Raw genomic sequence first — 21,839 nt, 5'->3', positions numbered from 1 at the left:
ACAGCACATCTGTGGGGGCTGCCCCTAAAAAGGGACTCCGAATGTCATTCGTATCATTCTTTGGATCAGTAGATGATACGGGCACTTCACACAAGAAGTATCACATCCATACTACGTACAACTTTTATTCATAATTTACATAAGGTTGAAAAAGGAGAAAGCGTACTACTAATGATACAAGAGGGGCCGTAGCCTCAACCTTATTTAAACCGCGGAGTCCTACGTAGCAGTCCCAAGCCTACAGGCAGCTTGGCTCCTAAGGTAGATCCTCAAGATCCTTGTCTTCCTCACTAGCAACTTCTTCCTCTGAAGAAAGGAAGGAAGGGGAAGTAAGAGTGAGCACCATACAATGGGTACTCAGCAAATCCCATAGTTGTTGTATTATTTCATGCAGGATTTTAAGGAATAGCTGCTAGTTTGCCTGAAAGCTAGTTATATGCACAGTGTGTATGGTTGTAAATTGAAGAGAATGGAATGCAAATATTTATAAATTGTTGGTCGTGGAGGGGAATCTACCTCCCTACCAGTCTCCAAGTTTAAGAGCATCAGGATCCATTAGGGATTACTTGAGCCGGCTTTTGCCTCATTTCTAGACACATCTCAGGATGAGCCTGTATCTCACTCTTTTCGTAGAGTAGGTTATGACTAATCAATGGGAGCTTTAACTATGTGAGCTCTTGACCGTGATCCTCGACTATTTGAATAATTTTATAACTCTACGCAGAGGTGTACACTTTACCCGCACATTCGATCAGCCCATACCTTGTACGGAGGCAGTACTGACCTACGAGACCCATACCCACTAGTGTCTATTCCTAAATAATATTCGCTAACTCCGTCCACAGATACGGCTGGGGTCTAAATAGGGGTCACACTATGTCCACTCGTGGACTCTATCCCAGAAAAAGATGCATCATAACTTGACATAAAATGTCAACGGGTCCTACGGACCTCAACTCGTGACCCGTGCCGACCAGACCTGAGACTCTGCAAAGGTCCTGCTCCAGTCTATCTGTTGCCCACCGTGGCTGTTGGAGGTATGCCCTAGAGGCAATCATAGAGATGATGATATTCCATTTGTATCCATGACTTGTATATTGTGTTCATTGAATATCCATTAAAGGCTACTTGAATTGATTTGCAATTATGTGAATTGTATGTGAAACTCTTTACTTGTATGGTTATTCTAAAGTTGTCCCTAGTCGGAGTTCATGTGAGGACACACATGAATATTAGACTAGCACATGTATTAGTTGATGACTATGTTTCACAAGTCATGGACATGGAGATGTTGAACTAATAATGTGGACACATGTGGAGACATGTGTTAGGACTGACCCAACACGAGAAGTAGTTCTCTCTTTAAACAACATATACGCTTTGTCCTTAGACCTGAGATTGTCGCATGTACTCTAGATGTGGATTGACCTACTTAGGGGCTATCAAACGCTACGCCGTAACAGGGTAGTTATAAAGGTAGCTTTCGGGTTTGTCAAGAAGCATGCTATGAGACATGGTCAATCAAGATGGGATTTGCCCCTCTCTGATTGAGAGTGATATCTCTGGGCCCCTCGAGTGATCGGATCAGAAAATGCATGGCCATGCTACGTACGGTTAAGAGTTAACCTACAAAGGGATTCCGAATCACAGGATCGAGAAAGAGCGGTCGGCTTGAAGCTAGACCAAATATCGTGAGGCAAAGGGAATAGCATGTATATTATGTTGTGATGGTTCGTCTGATATGATCTTCGTGTGCGTATAGGAGTTGGCACGTCTTGCTAGAGGCCGCTACCGACTATTGGGCCGAGTAGGAGTACTCGGGCCATGTCTATACGTATCCGAACCCAAAGGGTCGCACACTTAAGGAGCTGGAAGCCCAATTCGGATTTGATCCGAGTTGGATTAGGTTTAGGAGTACTAATGAGCCTCGGATCCAGAGGCCCATCAGGAACCCCTATAAATAGAGGGGTGGGGGCGCCCTAGGGTGACACACCTTTTGGCGAAACACTTCTGCCGCGCCTCCCACGCCCTCGTCTGTTGCAACTCGCGGATCTAGCAATCCGGCTTGTGACGCTTCCTCCCTGCACGTGTGGATACCTTGGAGGTGTTGCGCCTGCAGCACTTGGACGAGCCATCGACGAGCCGCCAACGAGCCACGACGAGCCGACGACGAGCCGCGGCACCGGAGGCGATCTTGCTGTGCACGTGGACGAGCTGCTGAGGAGTTGCTGGACGTGATCGACTACGTACGACTACGTTGATCGACTACGTACGACTACGTGATCGTCTTCACTGCACCGACGCATATCTACATCTTCCGCACCAGTAGTGCGTCGAGTGGTAATTTCGTGATCCTTATACGGCAGTTCTTCCTGGTTATACGCGGTAGAAATTTTGATTTGCGCTAGCGTAGCCTACCTCGTATCCCAACAGTGGTATCAAGAGCCGTAGCTGCTTAGTTTTGGATTCGGGATGTGTGCATATGGAGATATGCGAGTTCTCTGTTTGATCTATGTCCTGATTTCGTGCCCTTGCTGCAATGGTAGTGTAACGACATACTCCTACTGGTCGGTTTCCGCCATCGGAGTTAAGTGATACACGTAAATCCAGTTGCAGTGAGGGAAGATCAATATGATTGGTCGAATCGAGATCTAGGGTCATACGCCAGGCGCATTAGATGTGCTATAGTAGATGGGATCTACTGCCGGGGTCGGGATTTTGCCGTATGCGCATGCTTCGGTAAATCAGCCGTAACTTTTCGGTACGATCTCGGATCGGGGTGATTTCTATACGAAAATTGATCTACAGAAAAAGTTACACATGAAATTCAACCGCTTCGCCGTTTTCGGCGAAATTAGATTTCCCAAATTCGGCTTGGAAGATGGAGTTTCGGGCCTCCGAAGTTTGGAACGTTAGGACGCCTAACTCTATTTTGCAGGATGTATGTATGTATCTTGTGATCAGTATGGCCCCCTTGTGTATGTGATGCATGTGTGTAACTCATTCGTGACCTGCGTGTCGCACGTACGGCAACACGGCAGGAGCCATATGTGTTGTCACCTTATTGTATTTAATGGTCTGCGTACCAATCTGTGATGATCCAAGCAACTATGTAATCTTCATTACTAGATTCTTTACTAGCTATTAGGCGTAATAGCATAGTTCTTGGAGGACTCATCACCAGGAGGATGGCGCACATGGAACATGGAGATGGAGATCACCATGGTGAACAGGTTCTATGGAGATGGAGATCACCATATGAAAAACGGGCCATACTGTGTCACAACTGTGTGAATGCTATTCTGTTTATGTTTTACTTTCTGCATGCTGTGATGTTAGAAGTAGAACGATCCCTCACAAAGTTTAAGTTAGTATGCCCTCCCAACTAAAACTTGCACCGTCCCATGTCTTGTACAATTAGTGGTGGGTCTATGAAATTAGGGTGCCACTAGTTTTCCTTGACTAGACGGGTTTGTGTCGGACACTTACACGCATAAGGGTTGGTTTGCTTAACAAGGTTATCTTAACGGTTAAGGACCTTGGGGCATAAAGGTTGGGCGCCGAGACATAGAGATGTCACCCAACAACAGGAGTCATATGTGATATGATTAGCAAAAGTTGCTTACCGATCTACCTCGTTTGCTAGCGGTGATGCTAAAGCTCACTAGTGGACTTGTTAGTTGTGGATCCTGAATCACTAAGTTTCAATAGAGGGATATTGATTTTAGTGGGAGTAGATTCTGTTAAAATAGTTTAATGTAATTTGCTCTATCAAGGATACGTTTGTCTCAGTGTATTTTGCATTACTTTTGTTGTAGATTAAATGGCACCTAGCAACACCACCGCATCGTTTGCTTTGCGTTCGGTCCTTGAGAAGGACAAGTTGAATGGAACAAACTACTCGGATTGGATCCGTAACCTGAGAATTGTTCTCAGGGCTGAGAAAAAGGAAGATGTTCTAGACACCCCACTACCACCAGTACCTGCTGATGATGCATCTGCTGCCGTTAAGGCTGCTTACAAGAAGGCATTTGATGCTAATCTTGAGGTAAGCTGCCTTATGCTTGCTTGCATGGAACCCGAGCTGCAGATGCAGTTCGAAACAAATCATGAGGCTTACGATATGATCGTGGCGCTCAAGGACATGTTCCAGACACAGGCTAGGACCGAAAGGTTCAATGTGTCCAAAGCCTTTCTGGAGTGCAAGTTAGCAGAAGGCGCAGCAGTAGGACCACATGTAATCAAGATGGTTGGTTACACTCAGCGATTGGAGAAGCTGGGCTTCCCAATGGGCAAAGAGTTGGCCACTGACTTCATTCTCTCATCTCTTCCGCCTAGCTATGGGAACTTCATCTCGAACTACCATATGCATGGGACGGAGAAGGGTCTGAATGAGCTGTGTGGTATGCTCAAGACAGCAGAGGTAGACATTAAGAAAAGCGCTAGTACCAGCCATGTGATGGCTGTACAGAACAAGCCTAACTTTAAGAAGAAGGGCAATTCTTGGAAGAAGAAGGGCAAGGCTGGAACGTCCAAGCCAAACCCACCGCCCAAGGCTAAAGCTGGACCCGCTCCAGATAAAGAGTGCTTTTACTGTCATGAACTTGGTCACTGGAAGAGAAACTGCAAGCAGTACCTAGCTTCGTTGAAGAACGGCGGAAGTAAGAGTACTTCTACCTCAGGTACGCTTGTTGTTTATGTTATAGACAACATATTTCTCGCTGATACAGTTATTAATTCTTGGGTATTTGATACCGGATCGGTTGCTCATATTTGCAATTCGATGCAGGGAATGATAAGAAGTAGAAGCGTGGAAAGAGGAGAAGTTGATTTCCGCGTGGGAAATAATGCAAGAGTTGCTGCTTTGACCGTCGGGACGATGCAACTCCACCTCCCGTCAGGATTTATTATGGAGTTGAATAATTGTTATTTTGTTCCTAGTTTAAGTCGAAACATTTTGTCTCCTTCATGTTTGATGAGGGATGGTTATTCATTTGCGAGTGAAAACAATGGTTGTGTGATCTCTAAGAATAATATGTTTATGGCTTTTGCACCCATTGTGAATGGATTATTTGTTTTAAATCTTGATGGTTCACCTGTCTGTAATGTAAGTGCTAAAAGGCCTCGGCCTAATGATTTGAGTCCTACCTACTTGTGGCATTGTCGTTTGGGTCATATAAGTGAAAAGCGCATGAAGAAGCTCCATTCTGATGGACTTCTAACTTTGTTTGATTTTGAATCATACGAGACATGTGAGGCTTGCTTGCTAGGCAAGATGACCAAGACGCCTTTCACAGGATTTCCTGAGAGAGCAGTAGACTTGTTGGAACTCGTACATAGTGATGTATGCGGACCAATGAGCACGACGGCTAGAGGAGGATTCCAATACTTCATAACTTTCACTGATGATTTTAGTAGATATGGCTATGTCTACTTGATGAGGCACAAGTCTGAGACCTTTGAAAAGTTCAAGGAATTTCAGAATGAAGTTGAAAATCAGCGTGGCAAGAAAATTAAGGCCTTACGATCTGATCGTGGAGGCGAGTATTTGAGCCACGAGTTTAGCAATCATCTAAAGAGTTGCGGAATTGTTCCACAACTTACGCCGCCTGGAACACCTCAGAGAAATGGTGTGTCCGAGCGACGTAATCGAACTTTGTTAGACATGGTTCGATCAATGATGAGCTAGTCGGACCTACCGTTGTCATTTTGGGGATACGCTCTAGAAACATCAGCTTTCACACTAAATAGGGTACCATCTAAATCCGTAGTTAAGACACCATATGAGATATGGACTGGAAAGGTTCCTAGTTTGTCTTTTCTAAAGATTTGGGGATGTGAAGTGTTTGTCAAGCGACTTCAGTCGGACAAGATCACACCCAAGTCGGATAAGTGCATTTTCGTGGGATATCCAAAGGAAACTTTGGGATATTATTTCTACAACCGATCAGAAGGCAAAGTGTTTGTCGCTCGGAACGGGGTTTTCCTAGAGAAAGAGTTTCTCAAAGGAGAAAAGAGTGGAAAGACAGTGCATCTTGAAGAAGTTCAAGATGAGCCAATCGGGCAAGAATCAATGAGTGATGCTAACGTAGCAGAACAAGTTGAGATACCCATGGCAAGAGAAGCACCGCCACAACCACGAAGGTCGGCAAGGCTCCGCGAAATGCGGGAAATATTATTGTTGGACAATGATGAGCCTGCGACATATGCAGAAGCAATGATGGACCCAGACTCCGAAAAATGGCAGAGTGCCATGCAATCCGAAATAGAGTCCATGGGAGACAATCAAGTTTGGAACTTGGTTGACCCGCCTGATGGTGTTAAAGCCATAGAGTGCAAGTGGATCTATAAGAAGAAAAAGGACATGGATGGAAATGTTCACATCTACAAAGCACGACTTGTCGCAAAAGGTTTTCGACAAGTTCAAGGAGTTGACTACGACGAGACCTTCTCGCCCGTAGTGATGCTTAAGTCCATTCGGATTATTCTAGCTATAGCTGCATATTTCGATTATGAGATATGGCAGATGGATGTCAAGACAGCTTTCCTGAATGGAAACCTAGCTGAGGACGTGTATATGATACAGCCCGAGGGTTTTGTCGATCCGAAAAATGCTGGAAAGGTATGCAAGCTTCAGAGATCCATTTATGGATTGAAGCAAGCATCTAGGAGTTGGAGCATTCGTTTTGATGAAGTAGTCAAAGGGTTTGACTTCACCAAGAACGAAGAAGAGTCTTGTGTTTACAAGAAGGTTAGTGGGAGCTCTGTAGTATTTCTAATCTTATATGTGGATGACATATTACTGATTGGAAATAACATTCCTATGCTTGAGTCCGTAAAGACTTCACTGAAAAATAGTTTTTCGATGAAGGACTTAGGGGAAGCGGCATATATTCTGGGTATTAAAATCTATAGAGATAGATCAAGAAGGCTTATAGGTTTGAGCCAAGATACTTATATTGACAAAGTGTTGAAGCGGTTCAGCATGGAAGAGGCAAAGAAAGGGTTCTTGCCTATGTCACATGGCATACATCTCAGCAAGACTCAGTGTCCTTCGACTGCTGATGAGCGGGATCGCATGAGTAGAGTGCCATATGCCTCGGCTATTGGATCTATCATGTATGCAATGATAAGTACTCGCCCAGATGTCTCATATGCGCTAAGTATGACAAGTAGACACCAATCTGATCCAGGTGAGAGTCACTGGACAGCGGTGAAAAACATTCTTAAGTACTTGAGAAGGACTAAAGATATGTTCCTCGTCTATGGAGGTCAGGAGGAGCTCGTTGTAACAGGTTACACCGATGCTAGTTTCCAAACCGACAGAGACGATTCAAAGTCACAATCAGGATTTGTGTTCACGCTAAATGGTGGTGCTGTTAGTTGGAAGAGTTCCAAGCAGGAGACGGTGGCCGATTCTACGACAGAAGCCGAGTACATCGCGGCTTCGGAAGCCGCGAAGGAAGGTGTTTGGATAAGGAATTTCCTCATTGAGCTTGGTGTGTTCCCGAATGCGTCCAGCCCATTGAATCTCTACTGTGATAATAATGGGGCAATTGCGCAAGCAAAGGAGCCAAGGAACCACCAGAAGAACAAACACGTAATGCGGCGATTTCATCTCATTCGAGACTTCGTTAACCGGGGTGAGATCAAGATATGCAAAATACACACGGATCTGAACATTTCTGATCCGTTGACAAAACCACTCCCGCAGGCTAAGCATGATGCGCATGTAAGAGCTATGGGTATTAGGTACCTTCTAGATTGACTCTAGTGCAAGTGGGAGACTGTTGGAGGTATGCCCTAGAGGCAATCATAGAGATGATGATATTCCATTTGTATCCATGACTTGTATATTGTGTTCATTGAATATCCATTAAAGGCTACTTGAATTGATTTGCAATTATGTGAATTGTATGTGAAACTCTTTACTTGTATGGTTATTCTAAAGTTGTCCCTAGTCGGAGTTCATGTGAGGACACACATGAATATTAGACTAGCACATGTATTAGTTGATGACTATGTTTCACAAGTCATGGACATGGAGATGTTGAACTAATAATGTGGACACATGTGGAGACATGTGTTAGGACTGACCCAACACGAGAAGTAGTTCTCTCTTTAAACAACATATACGCTTTGTCCTTAGACCTGAGATTGTCGCATGTACTCTAGATGTGGATTGACCTACTTAGGGGCTATCAAACGCTACGCCGTAACAGGGTAGTTATAAAGGTAGCTTTCGGGTTTGTCAAGAAGCATGCTATGAGACATGGTCAATCAAGATGGGATTTGCCCCTCTCTGATTGAGAGTGATATCTCTGGGCCCCTCGAGTGATCGGATCAGAAAATGCATGGCCATGCTACGTACGGTTAAGAGTTAACCTACAAAGGGATTCCGAATCACAGGATCGAGAAAGAGCGGTCGGCTTGAAGCTAGACCAAATATCGTGAGGCAAAGGGAATAGCATGTATATTATGTTGTGATGGTTCGTCTGATATGATCTTCGTGTGCGTATAGGAGTTGGCACGTCTTGCTAGAGGCCGCTACCGACTATTGGGCCGAGTAGGAGTACTCGGGCCATGTCTATACGTATCCGAACCCAAAGGGTCGCACACTTAAGGAGCTGGAAGCCCAATTCGGATTTGATCCGAGTTGGATTAGGTTTAGGAGTACTAATGGGCCTCGGATCCAGAGGCCCATCAGGAACCCCTATAAATAGAGGGGTGGGGGCGCCCTAGGGTGACACACCTTTTGGCGAAACACTTCTGCCGCGCCTCCCACGCCCTCGTCTGTTGCAACTCGCGGATCTAGCAATCCGGCTTGCGACGCTTCCTCCCTGCACGTGTGGATACCTTGGAGGTGTTGCGCCTGCAGCACTTGGACGAGCCATCGACGAGCCGCCAACGAGCCACGACGAGCTGACGACGAGCCGCGGCACCGGAGGCGATCTTGCTGTGCACGTGGACGAGCTGCTGAGGAGTTGCTGGACGTGATCGACTACGTACGACTACGTTGATCGACTACGTACGACTACGTGATCGTCTTCACTGCACCGACGCATATCTACATCTTCCGCACCAGTAGTGCGTCGAGTGGTAATCCCGTGATCCTTATACGGCAGTTCTTCCTGGTTATACGCGGTAGAAATTTTGATTTGCGCTAGCGTAGCCTACCTCGTATCCCAACAGTGGCCCCTTGGGACGGTTTATTAGGATCAGTTGGTAGGGTGTGAATCAAGGCCTCACATGTTTAGGCACTCCCAAAGGCTGTACCTTTTTAGCACGTGCGGCTGTACTGTCCACTAGAAAGACTTTCCCATGAGCCGGTCCTCATGTGACCAGAGTAAGCTTTTAGGATAGGATTCTCTGTCGAGGCTACCCTCTTACTCATGAGTCCAACCTTAGCTGGTTGCTAGACTCACTTTAGTTGCTTTTATGCCATTTCTAAAAGTACTCTCACTCTTCCTTAAGATTTGTGAGTCATGATATGACCTAGTGTATGTGGGGTTCATGATATCAAGGAGGGCTCAAAATTATTAGGACGAACTAAGCAAAGAAATAAAGGAAAATATGCAAAGCTTATAAGGTAAACAAGCTATTATCTTGGTTTATTTTATTAATAAAGCTTGGGATCAAAAGATGATGATGATTTGTGGGACTTGCCTTCCTTGAAGTCCGGGTCATTCAAAGCTTCTTCCTCGTAATATGGGTCGTCGAATGCATTTCCAGCATCGTCGTTTTCTACATTATCGTAGTTATACGTAAGAAATCAAGCAAACAGTCAAAGCAATACACCAAACATGGGTTAAAGAAGTAGAATTGGGGTTTAAAAGGCTTGAGTAATTTCCTAGGATTTTCCTAAAGCTCTTTGGAATGATTCCCTATTTTGTCCACATAAAATACAGACTTTTTCTATTTTAGAAAAAGGATGGGAATTAATTTTGGGGTTATAGATGTGAGATTTGTGCAAACAAGGCATGACTAATTTTGAGAAGGGTTCTAATATTTTTGGTGAATTTTAGGTAATTTTTTTGGAAATTTCTAGCATAGGTTTGCAAGGTTTGGTGTGAAATAATCCATGTGGCTGTAGCAGAATAAGGGGGAGAGAGTGGAGAAAGGTTGACAGGCGGGCCATGGCGTGACGTGGCACGTGGGCCTGCGTGGCAGTCCGTGTGGTGGGCCGTGTGGTGCGCTCGCGGACCACGTGGTGGACCAGGGGAGGCGTGTGTGCGCGGTGTTTGTGGACGTGGTGCTGGGGGTAGCAGAGGGAGCAGCGACGTCGCCCGGGTCGTAACGCCAGAGCACTGTGCGGGCAGAGGAGCTCGCTGGAGGGGGTAGTTTAGGGCACAACGGTCCTATGGGAGGTGGTATGGGTGTCGGGTGGTGGCCGACGGCGGAGCTAAGGCTTGCCGGAGCAGCCGCGGCGGCGCGGTCGCGAGGGGGTTGTGCGCTAGAGGGGATTTGGGGTAGCGCTAAGGTTATGAGAAGGCTCAGAATGGTTTGGCGGGTGCGATGGTGAACGTGGGGTGGCCGTTGGTGGACTGGAGCGACACCAGCGGCTCGTCGGAATTCCGGCAGCATGATAGCAGGGCAGGGAGATGGCCGGAGAGAGCGAGTAAGCGTGCGGACAGCATAAGGGTTGTACCTGGAGCTTGTGAGGTGTCTACGCGGGCAGCACAACGGCCGTGAGGGAGAAGCGGCGGTGCGCGGCGGCGGAGGGTGAGCGTGGAGCGTCGGAGGGGAGCGGCGCTGCAACGTGGGGAGGAGTGGCTATCACCACGTGGAGCTCCTCGACTTTGACCCGGCCCGGCTCTAGGGGATAGAGCATGATGACAGGTGGAGGAGGCGCAGTGGGGTCCTACTTTCTAGCGAGGGCTAGTGAGGTGGAGAAGGGAGGGGCAAGAAGGCAAGGAGGTGTGCGGGGAGGCTTTTATAGGCGGCCGGGGCTGCCGGTGGGGCTCGGGGAGGCTCGGCCGAGCTTATCCGGTTGGGGATAGGTGGCACTGGTGCGGTGGTGGATGGCGACGCATGGCACCAGCGTCGAAGTGGATGAGGACGGGGAGAGGATCCGGGCAGAGGATGAGGGGATCATTTAATGCGTCTGGTGCAGGCGGGTACGAGGTGCTCGCCGGGGGGAGGGGGGATCCGGCGGGGGTGAGGGAGATTAGGGTGGGCATGCCACTGGCGGCGTGCTTTGGTGCACGGGACTGCGGTGCGCTTCATAGCGAGCAGGGGAGGTGGCCAGAGGGCCGAGTACGGTGCACGGCCGGCGTGATGTCGTATGCGAGTGAGGGGAAGGGAAGGGGGGAGGAACCTGAGATAGGGGATGACGGGGTTGCGGGCTGGGCCAACTGCTGGGCCTTGCGTGTGTGCATGCGAGGGAGGAGGGGCGAGGCAGGCTGCGCTGGTTGTGATGACGGGCCGAAAAGGGCATCGGCCTGCCTAGGTTCTTATGGGTTTTTCATTTATTTGTCTATGAGTTTGTTTTTCAAATTTGAAATTACATTTCAAATTTGAATAGGTTTTGTTTTATAGATTTGGAAGGGGGCATTGGGGTGAGATATTCTCAAAGTAAGTTAGATAGTTAGTTTAACCAAATGCACATGTGCTCATGAAAATTATATTTCAATGCATAATTGAGAGACAAGGGTCCCTACCGATCAGGATACTGGTCGGCTCTGATAGTGGGCCCGCTCGACCATACCGTGCGGGCCAAGGCATGAAAACGTGTGAAGGACAAGCCAGGACGCTGGGCAAACGGATTCTGCCCAGATATCACGGGATACTTGTTGTAAACCGATTTAGATTGCTTTTCATGTAACAACCGACTAGGATTAGATCCTATTCGACTTGTAACCCTAGGTCGTCAGCCTATATAAGGCGGCTAGGGGTGCCCCCCGAGGCCACATTAACTCTTCACACCTGCGATCAGCAATACAATCCACCAGAACACAGGACGTAGGGTATTACTCTCCGAGGACCCGAACCTGTCTAAACCTTGCGTCTCTGTGTTACCATTCGACTTCTTGGTCTTGCGATCTCCCCTGCCTACCAATCTACCACCTAGGTAACCCCCTGGTGGACTGTCGGTCATTAAATTTGATAGTTGGCGCGCCAGGTAGGGGTGATCATCAGATGCTCCCCAGCGAGCTCGATAGCATCCCATCCCGGCATCATCTTTTCCGAGAGCATGAAGGACTTCCTCACCAATCCGATTTAGCTTCGCTTTGGGAGCATGCTGGTAGACTTCAACTCCATCGCCTCCTTTGCCAACTCGGCGTCCACCGCTAGCTCGGCATCCACCGAATCTGCTTCAACGGAGCAAGGTTTTCACCCGAAGATCATCACGCCGCTTGCCCAACAGGTTGGCAATCTCTCTCTCTCTCTCTCTCTCTCTCTCTCTCTTGGAGAGGATCCCACACATCATCGCGACAACCTGCCCACCCACACCCTCCAATATAATCGTGGGGCTAGATCGCATTAGCAACACCATTGCTAGTGCATAAACCTCTCCGAGGTGACACTATGCCCCGGAAGGTCGGCGTAGGGCTTTCCTCGCGCCCCTTTTGGCATCAAGAACTCGGCTGTCATGTCTTTTGAAAAACTCGAGCAGGCTTTCCAGATCCAATCCGATGACCCGTCTAAACCCACCTAGTTTCCGGACTGCAGCAAGTTCCAGGTCCCTCGCTTCGCGCTAACCCCAAACCCAGGAAAGGGCGATGATGGAAGCTCTATGTCACTAGATTGGGAAGTCTTCACTGTCTCTGCCGATGAACCTCCTCGTGATGGCGAAAGTTCCTCTCAGGAGGAAGGGTGCAACAAGAGGTATCGAGACCGTGGTAGGTGCCGCTAACAGGACCAAGCCGAGCCAGTCCAACAACAGCCCCCGCAGCGGCCAATGCACTGCCTGTCTCGCCGGCACCTAACGACGGCTACAACGACAACCAAGGGGGTGTTGGAGGTCAACACAGGTGTCCCTTAAGTGCCCACAATTTGCAGGCCGACCTCGAACAGGCCGGTCATGATGTCTTCACCACACCCCAGGCCCACGTAGGGGCTATTTTGGTGATGTGAAAAACCTTCCGGATTCAGAGCAACTGTAGTGGATCCAGGCGTGACTTCGTGTCACCAATGCCCAGATTAAAGAAAGGGCCCAGGCCCTAGCATGCTCAAGGAGCCAATCATTGCACTCTAGATCTACATCTACTCGGCACTCCCAAAGTCGATCTACTCAGAGTAGATCCGATCGTAGCCAAGCCGATCACTGCCGCCGAAGGGGAGGTCGGCTGGAACCCATTCAAGAGGAGGAGGTGGACCAATCCCAGAGCAATGACTACTATCCTGCCGCCGCCAACCGCCGACCAGATAACCACCACCACGACAACCGCCACCATGACGGACAAGGAGACGGCGAACGCCGCGGTCGGCCTTGTCGGCAACCTAATCGCGACCTCCGTGGTGAGTTGAACAACCATCATCGAGAGCAGGATGAGGCAGAGCTTCGACGGTGCGCCTACTGCGATCGTGACTTTGGTGCTCCGGGGGTCGGCAACCAGCCAAACCGCAACGTGGAGCAGGAGGCCCGCAACTGCCGGGAGGAGGAGCTACGCCGCCACAACGATTACGACCGTCTCTATGGCACCCCTGGCGACGCCCACAATCCACCCCAGCATGACAACAGCGCACGCCCCAGGGCCCCGCTGGTAGAATATCGCCTCATGGCAGACAACGACATGGACATCGACGGGTTTGCCGCATTCACCCCCCACCTCAGGGCTGTCCAATGGCCACTCACCTTCAAGCCAGCCATCAACAAGAAGTACGATTGTCGCTTCGACCCAATGATTTGGCTGAAGATGTACTGCACCGTGGTCAAGGCTGCAAACGTCACCTACGACATGATGGCCGCCTACTTCTTGATGGTGATGGGAAGCAGACCTCTCCTATGCCTTGAGAACCTCCCACGAGGCTGCATCGACACTTGGGGTCAGCTCGCCAGAGCCTTCACCCAGAACTATCACGCTAGTTACACCTGACCCGGAAACACATAAAACCTCAGCCAAGCCCGCTAGCAGAAGAACGAAACTCTCCGCGAGTACGTCAACCGCTTCTTCGACAACTACAACAGGCTGGTTGGCATTGAGGATCGCGACATCATATGATATTTCTACACCGGCCTCAAGAACCGCTTGATGTTCCGTACCATGTTCCAGGCTGCTCCCAAGATGGTCGAACACATGATGCAGATTGTCAACCTTCACGCCGACATAGGTGAGGTCGAGAACGTCCAATTCCAGGACAGCAAGAACCACCACAACAACGACTACGAACCATCGACCTATCAAGACCACCAACACCAGCCCTGGTCAGAGCCCTCCCGACCTCGGAAGAGGGCGCCTAAGGTTTTCGCCGCCGAAGCTGGCCCTGTGAGGCAGACAACCTTCCTCCAGGAGGAGTTCGACAATTTGTTGAATGCCCCGTGCCCCTTCCACAAGGACGCACGCCACAATCTTCGGGACTGCACGGTCCTTAAGAAAGAGCTCGGCGTCCTGGTGGAAACAAGTGGCCTTGCTAGAACGACTACCGCAAGGAAGACAACCGCCGTGACAACCGCCACCGCGACGACCGCGATGACCAACGCAAAGAAGAGCACCAGGACTAGCGCAACCCCAATGCCAACCAGGATATTGGCAATGACAACGACAAGTTCTAGCGCACCGAGCGGGAGTTGAACATCATCATCGGCGGTCCTAAAGATTTCTACACCAACCGCAAGCACAAGTTGCAAAGGCGGAAGGTGCATTTCATCTCTGTCACACTAGTTCAGTACTTGCACTGGTCGGAGATGCCCATAACCTTCTCTAGGGAATATCACTGGGTGCACCTCCTGGACCTCGAGTCTTACCCGCTGGTGGTGTGCCCCACCATAGATAGAGTCCTCCTCTCCAAGGTGCTGATCGATGGCGGCAGCAGCCTCAACATCATCTTCACCGAGACCCTAAAGCGCGTGGAATTCAACTTCGAGCAGCTTCTTCCCTGTGAAGACCCGTTCTACGACATAGTACCCAGCAAAGGATCCTATCCTATCGGGAGAGTCATCCTGCCAGTCACGTTCGGCACCCCTAACAACTACCGTACTGAGCACCTCACCTTCGAGGTTGCCAACTTCAGGACCTCCTACCATGCCATCTTTGGCATGCCAACACTGGCGAGGTTCATGATGATTCCCAACCATACCTACCTCATCCTCAAGATGCCAGCTCCAAACGGCGTCCTCTTCGTTTACGGTGACGTCGAAACATCCTACCAGTGCGACACGGAAACCGTGCAGCTCACTGAGACCCTGGAGTACTCGGTCAACGCCACCATGATGCTCGCCAAGTCGAAGAAGGTGGACCAGAACCAGCTAATGATTCCAGAGGCAGACCTGACGCCCATGGTGCTGCAGCCCGAGCCGCAAGTCAAGAAGATCAGCCTCGGCCTGGAAGAACCCTCCAAGACAGCCCTTATCAGGGCCAGCCTCACCCCCAAATAGGAAGACACGCTCACCAGTTTCCTCTGGGACAACTCGGACATATTCGCGTGGAAACCATCCGATATGCCTGATGTCCCGTAGAAGCTGGCTAAGCACTCATTGGAGCTGAGCAAGACAACAAGGTCGGTCAAGCAGAAGCTTCACCGTTTCGCTCAAGATCGCAAGGAGGCTATTAGGGTAGAACTAAATAAGCTCTTAGCTGCTAGATTTATCCATGAATGTAAGCACCCTGACTGGTTAGCAAATCCAGTCCTTGTAAAGAAAAAACTGGTGAATGGAGAATGTGTATGGACTACACCGATCTCAACAAACACTACGCTAAAGACTCCTTCCCTCTTCCCCACATCGGCCAAGTTGTGGACTCCATGGCCGGTTGCACCCTATTTTGCTTCCTCGATTGCTACTTGGGCTATCACCAGATCGCCCTCAAACCCACCGACCAAGATAGGACCGCGTTCATAGCGCCCTATGGCATCTATTGCTACAACACCATGACCTTTGGGTTAAAAAATATCGGCGCCACCTACCAGAAGGCAATTTAGGGTTGCCTCAATAAACAACTCGGCAAAAACGTAGAGGCCTACATCGACGATGTAGTCTTCAAGAACAAAGATAAAGAAAACTTCATCGCTGACCTCGCCTAAACCTTCAACAGCCTCTGGGCCTATCTATGGAAACTCAACCCGGGCAAATGCGTGTTCGGCATCCCATCCGGAAAGCTCCTGGGCTTCATGGTCAGCCAACGTGGCATCAAAGCCAACCCTGTCAAAGTTGACACCATCAAGAACATGGCGCAGCCGGTCGGCAAAAAGGACATCATGAAGCTCACAGGCATGATGGCGGCCCTTAGCCATTTCATCAGCAAGCTCAGCAAAAAGGGACTTCCCTTTTTCAAGCTGCTCAAGAAGGCAGACAAGTTCCGGTGGGATGACGAGGCCTGCAAGGCCCTCAAGGAATCAAAACATCCTGATCCACCCCTCCCATCCTGATGGCCCCGACCAACCAAGAAACGCTACAGCTATACATCTCCGCGATAACACACGGTATGAGCACGGTGCTAGTTGTGGAACGTGAAGAACCCGGCCATGCCCACATGATGGAAAGGCCGGTGTATGTGGCGGATCCACCTCGGATTACCTTGATTAAAGCATAGTTAAGTCGCCTGACATGCGACGCTCATGCCTTAGTCAAGTTAACTCGAAGTGCCGTCGGATTTCATCCGATTAAACCACTCAACAGGACCGAGTTTAGCGAACTCACACGAAGGTGAGTAGTTCCAGAGAATACAACAGATCCATTGAGTTAACCAAATTTGATAATTTAGTTCAACATCCAAACGAAAATCAGAGTTTTTACAGGGTTCAAGCAGCGGAAAGGGTAAAATAACGGAAGCTAGCGCCGGGGTCGGATGTCCCTGATGAGGCCGATCAGGACATCAGTTATCCCTTTCCTCGCCGTCCGAGGAGGGATCCCACTCAACCGTCCAACCCGGAGGGAGCTGGGACGGCCAAGTACCAACAAAAGCGAACTCAGGAGCTGCGACTTCACCTGAAAAGAAAGCCACAAACAAGGCTGAGCTGCTAAGCTCAACAAGACTTAACCGACCGGTGGTAAAACTACTCCACCACGTCTAGACATGTGAGACTCTTTAGCTGAGGGTTTGTTTGCCAAAAGCGACTACGTTAGATCCTTGCTTTCAAGTTTTAGCTCAAATTCTACGTTCATTAACCAGTCTACTTTGGCATCTTATTCTAAGCAAACATGGATCCAGCTTTATGTATATAAACTCATCATCAAGACCATGTCATCATCAGACTCTTTCATTACTCAGTGTAGCATAGCGATCAAGCAGTCTCAAACTGTGAGAGGCAGACGAATCGATTCAGGTTTCTTAACCATGCATGGTGAACCTAACCTCACGACATCCGCGCACCACAAGGGTCGCTTCCTGTGTCGGCCGTCTCCATCAATTCCCAGGCACGTGTCAGGTCCAAACTTCCCTTGGCATGCAATGCTCCACAGTCCCAGCCTCTACCGTACTGTTACCGCACTTGCACCCACATGATGCACCATGGGAACCTCTCTCCAGGGACAGCAGGGGTATAAGCCATGCCCTAGTTCAATCAGGTACTAGGCTTCCCCATCCCATAATAGGTATGAGATTAGTACTTTCAAACACTTGATCACGAACACCACCACCGTCGGGCCTTAACAAGTTCCATAGACAGACGGGGCGATCAACCGTCCTCCAAAAGAGTTAACCAAAACCCTGCCCCGTCCATCGTCCTTACAGTTGTAACAGAAGGAGAACAACCAACTCCTATAACTCGCGAGTGACCGGAAATCACTCAACTTTTACCGTTTCCTATTTAAGCATAGCAACTACTCGGCCCAACAACTAGTGTTCAAAATCAAAGGAACTATGCCATGCATCTAAGGTTGCAAACAACTCCTATACGTAAATGCACAAACATGAGAAAGAAGGCATGCGCAAGTTTGGGAAACTTTGGGGTTCATGCTCTGGGGCTTGCCTTCAAGTGGAGGGGAGGGAAGCTGTTCTTCAGCTAGGGCGACTTTGGCTTCTGGAACTGGTAGCTCAGCTACGGCTCCATCTTCTGGCACCGGGTGTAGTTCGTAGACGCCGTCAGCAAGACGAAACTCTACACGCATGCAATGCAGGAGTTAGTGTTTAGACGGTTATTTCAACAGCAACACTTGCAAGTCTTAGCCCAAAAACTTGTAGCAAAGCTTCGAAAAGAGTATGGGGTTCAAGCTTCAGTGGATAGAGAGCAAGACCAAGGGTCGGATTGGAAGAAACTTATGATCTGACTCTTAAACCTTAGGGGATAACTGTGTTCGGGGTCCTCAGATCTATTACAGAGAAGTCCCCGAAATCTTACACAGATACCCTCGGGCCAAGGAAATAGATACATCCGAGTCCTCGGGCGAGGCAGATAGGGGTCGGCTAACAGACAGGGTCGGGCGAGACAGAAAGAGGGGTCGGGCGAACAGCTAGGGTCGGGCGAGACGGAAAAGGGGTCAGACGAACAGATAAGGTCGGGCGAACCGGTGAGGGGTCGGCAGCTTACCTTCAGTTTATAGGTGAAGCTTTGGGGTCAGGAAGGAGTAGACTTGCGCGGAAGGGCTTAAGCACTTAAGCACCAAGGCTTGGGTGGAGGCAATGTCTGGCGGTGCTCCGGTGGCGGCGAAGCTTCTTGTGAGCAACAAGGAAGCTCTAGCACAGCGCGGAGGAGCAGGCGGCTGGGTGGATTGGGGAGGTGCGGGTGTTGAGCGGGAATGAGAGTTTCTCAAGAACTTAGGTGGCGGCGCTCAAGCACAAAACAGAGGAACAAGGCGGCAAGGCAACAATGGCGAAGGGAACTCCACTAGGCTTTGGCATTCCCTTTTATAGCTGCGCGGAAGAGAGAGGGAGTTGGAGTAGCGTGAAGACCGGAAGAAAAGAGGGAGTGCGCTGCCATGGCGGTGACTGGGTGGCGGAACAGGACTTCGAAGATAGTGTCCTCAACTATTGGGCACTGGAGACAAGGCAGCGCAGGTGCGGTTTTGCCGGTGGTTGAGATATGGCGGAGGTGGGCGTCGTCGTGCGGCGGATCTGATGGGTGTGACAGGGGGAACGGCGCTGCAAGTGAGGTTGCACAGGTGACAAGACAGGCGGGCTGCGGCTGCGCGGGCGAGCGTGAAGCAGCGGTTTGCCGGGCACAGTTCTGGCAAGGCGGAAAAGAACAGTCGCGGCCGGAGTCAGGGTTGGCGATGGAGGAATCGTCGCGTAGCGAGTTCGAGGCAGCGCGACTGAGGAGAGGCGGCGGAAAAACCGGAAGGCATCGGGCCTTGCAATAGGAGATCTGGTGAGATGATGATGGCACGAGCTGCGAGGCAGTTTTGGTGCAGTAGGCGGCAAAGCTCTGCCATAGCGGCGTCGGAGCACCAAGGCGCGGTTGGCGAGGGCGCGAGCGAGACGAGGTGCTGCAGAAAGGGGTGCAGAGGGGCTTCCGCGGCGATTGGGGAGAAGGGCGCGGGAAACCATTCGGTCGCGGCCGGTGACTGGGCGAAGTGGCGGGCGTCGGAGAAGCTGAGCCACGCGGCGGGAGAGCTCTGAAGCGATGCAGGCCGCTCGAGTGCGTCTGCCTCGGGAGATCTGGGAAAAAGATTTGCGGGTCCACCCGTCCATCCACCGATCATTCTCGGTTTCTCCTCTGCTTAAGATCGAAGGGACACTGCCTTGGGGAAACTCAGAAGGAACCGACGGGGTGGGTCGGGGTCTCAGGGGTCGGGACCCTGACCGGAGGCGGAGCGCTTAAGCTCAGGGGAGGGCTGAGACAGAGGGATTTGGGGGACTCGGATTAGGGGTAACTTGAAGGATTAACTGGGGTCGTTATAGTGTATTACATCAGTGAGGTCCTGAGCGACTCCAAGGTCTACTACACGCAGGTCCAAAAATTGCTCTATGCAATCCTGATCACCTCCCATAAGCTGCGTCATTACTTCCAAGCGCACATGATCCGAGTGGTCTCCTCTTACTCAATTGGCGAAATCCTGCACAACAGGGTTGTCCAAGGTCGAGTTGTCAAATGGTTCATGGAACTTGTGAATTCGACATCGACTTCTGCCCACATCATGTGATCAAGTCTCAGATCTTGGCCGACTTCATCGCTGAATGGACGGAGATCCAATTGTTGCCCTTCCTGGAGAGGTCGGAGCACTGGAGAGCCACCCTCAACCTCGAAGGAGCTGGCGCAGGGGTCCTCTTTATATCCTCGAAAGGTGAGCAACTTAAGTACGTCCTCCAGATCCACTACAAGGCTACCAACAACGGCAGTGAGTATGAGGCCCTCATACATGGGCTCCGCATCGCCACCTCGCTCGGCATTAAGCGCATCCTCACATTTGATGCCTCTAAGGTTGTCATCGAGCAGGCCAACAAATCCTGGGAGTACACCAAGGAAACCATGGAAGCCTCCTACGCCGAGGTCCGCAAACTCGATGCTCACTTCGATGGCCTCGAGTTTCATCATGTCCCTAGGGAACACAACATCACTGTCGACGTCTTATCCAAGCTCAGCTCGAAACGTGCCCTAGTCCCGGTCGACGTGTTCGTCTAGGACTTGAGACAACCCTCTATCAAGATATCAAACCCGGACCAAGCTGACGGCAATGCCTAGGCTCAAGCCGACCTAGCGCCCACTGATGTCCTGATGATCGAGGCAGCGGAAGACTGGTGCACACCTTTTATCGCATTTGTCACCGACAACATGTCCCCAGAGGACAAAGCCGAGCATAAAATACTCGCATGACGTAGCACCAACTACATTGTGATCGGTAAGGAGTTGTATAGAAAGGCCGCATCTACCAGTATCCTGTTGACGTGTATCCTCTGCAACGAAGACCTTGAACTCCTCCATGAAATCTACTTAGGTTTGTGTGGGAACCATGCTGCCTCGAGCAATCTGGTCGGGAAAGCATTCTGCTCTGGCCTCTAGTGGCCAACTACTATTGCCGAAGCAAAAGAGCTTGTCCAGAGGTGTAAAGGGTGCTAATTTTTCTCCAAGCAGCAGCACCTCCCAGCGCAGGCCCTGTGCACCATCCCACCAAGCTGGCCCTTTGCATGCTGGGACCTGGATATGGTCGGCTCTTTCAAAACCACTTCGGGCGGATACACTTCGTGGTAGTTGATAAATTCACAAAGTGGATTGAAGTCAAGGCTGTCTCCAGTATAGAGTCAGCGAAAGCTGCTCAATTCGTCTAAGATCTCACACACCGCTTCAGGGTCCCCAATAGGATCATCGCCGACGTGGGCAAACAATTCACAGGATCCGAGTTCTGGGATTCTTGCTAGGATAACCTCATCGATGTATACTACTCTTTAGTAGCTCACCCACGATGCAATGGCCAGGTCGAACGTGTGAATGGGATGGTCCTCCAATCCCTCAAGTCTCGCATCTTTGATGATGCATCCAAGTACGCCACCAAATGGCTCCACGAGTTACCCCACGTCATTTGTGGCCTCCGTACCCAAAAGAGTCAGGCCACCAGCTACACCCCATTCTTCGTTGTGTACGGCTCAAAGGCTATACTGCCAATAGATGTAGCCTTTGGTGCCCCGTGGATTCAATACTGTGAGGAATGGGAAGTAGAAAAGAGTCAGCAAGTCGACATTGATAGCCTGGAAGAACAGTGTGTGGTGGCCCTCATCCAGCATGCACGACACGAGCAGCATATTCGACGCTACCACGACAAGGACGTAGGCGGCCTATTTTGGCAAACGGGATGGGAATTAATTTGG

General features: G+C 50.1%; 1 protein-coding gene across 1 annotated transcript; it reads left to right on the top strand.

The window, feature by feature from the left end:
• The first annotated feature begins 20,127 nt into the window (after positions 1–20,127).
• On the top strand, positions 20,128–20,658 carry LOC140222644 (uncharacterized). Its single transcript, XM_072293468.1, has one exon. The coding sequence runs from the start codon at positions 20,128–20,130 to the stop codon at positions 20,656–20,658; it is 531 nt and encodes a 176-aa protein (XP_072149569.1).
• Positions 20,659–21,839: the final 1,181 nt, after the last annotated feature.

The sequence above is a fragment of the Setaria viridis genome, chromosome 4 (assembly GCF_005286985.2).
Source record: "Setaria viridis chromosome 4, Setaria_viridis_v4.0, whole genome shotgun sequence".
Classification (NCBI taxonomy): Eukaryota; Viridiplantae; Streptophyta; class Magnoliopsida; order Poales; family Poaceae; genus Setaria; species Setaria viridis.
Note: the sequence above shows the minus strand (reverse complement) of the source record. Positions and strands in the feature narration are given on the sequence as shown.